Source organism: Chrysochloris asiatica, unplaced genomic scaffold (genome assembly GCF_000296735.1).
Source record: "Chrysochloris asiatica unplaced genomic scaffold, ChrAsi1.0 scaffold00735, whole genome shotgun sequence".
In the NCBI taxonomy this organism is placed as follows: domain Eukaryota; kingdom Metazoa; phylum Chordata; class Mammalia; order Afrosoricida; family Chrysochloridae; genus Chrysochloris; species Chrysochloris asiatica.
In genome coordinates, this window is record NW_006409253.1 from 68,794 (window position 1) to 69,666 (window position 873).

The 873-nt window shown below is 56.8% G+C and overlaps 1 protein-coding gene across 1 annotated transcript; it reads left to right on the forward strand.

Moving 5' to 3' along the window:
• The first annotated feature begins 437 nt into the window (after positions 1-437).
• On the forward strand, positions 438-836 carry LOC102825226 (MARVEL domain-containing protein 1-like). The gene has a single exon (XM_006877973.1). The coding sequence runs from the start codon at positions 438-440 to the stop codon at positions 834-836; it is 399 nt and encodes a 132-aa protein (XP_006878035.1).
• Positions 837-873: the final 37 nt, after the last annotated feature.

Below are 873 nucleotides of genomic sequence, written 5' to 3' on the forward strand. Positions count from 1 at the left end.
GCGGCTCTAGATGTGGCAAAGTTTACCAAGCAGAGAGGGAGGGAGGCCCACAAAGGACTAGGGGTGCGCCAGCCTGGCCCTCAGAATTAAGGAATCTGAGCAGGAAGTTTGGACCAGAGGGACAAGGTGGGGGTGCCAGTGTGACCAGTTGGAGAAATAATGAGCTAGCAGGAAGCTGGGAGGGGGGAGTGGGGAGTGGAGAGCTAGGAGGGGAAAGAGAAAGGGAGGGTCTGTGGGGTGGAGATAGGAAAAGAGAAAGATAGGAGGGCTGGAGGGAGGAGAGAAGGAAGGGTGGAGAGGAGACAGCAAGTGATAAGAACTGTTAGGGTAGTGTTGAGGCCACAGCGGGAGCAGCGGGCATCTCTGCCTGGCCCACCCTGAGAGCAAGGCGCTGCTATTCCACTGCTCTGGCCGCAGCTGAACCGCTCATGGGGACCATGAACTTGAACTGGCGCTTCCTGTACAGCGAGATGGGCATGCTGCAGATGCTGCAACTGCTGGTTGGGGCCGCCTTCATCATCCTCACAGCAGTGAGTGGATTCCATGGCCTCGTGTACTTCGCACTCTTCACGTCTGCATTCTTCTGCCTGACGACCTTGATCCTCTTATTCCTCAGGCTGCTTTACGAATACTCGTGGCGGGTCAACGAGATTCACGACATGCTGGCGGCTGCGCTGTACGTCGCCTTGATGGTCATCATGGTCATCCAGATGCTGGACCAAAGTTTCTGCAACATCGAGGATTACCCGCTGCCCTGCGCCTACAATGTCTTTCTTGGGGCCTCTGTCTGCAGCGGATTCTGCTCTTGCCTCTACTTGCTCTCGGCATGGTGGTGATGCTGGGCTTAGGGCCAGTCGGAGGTGGAGTGAGGCT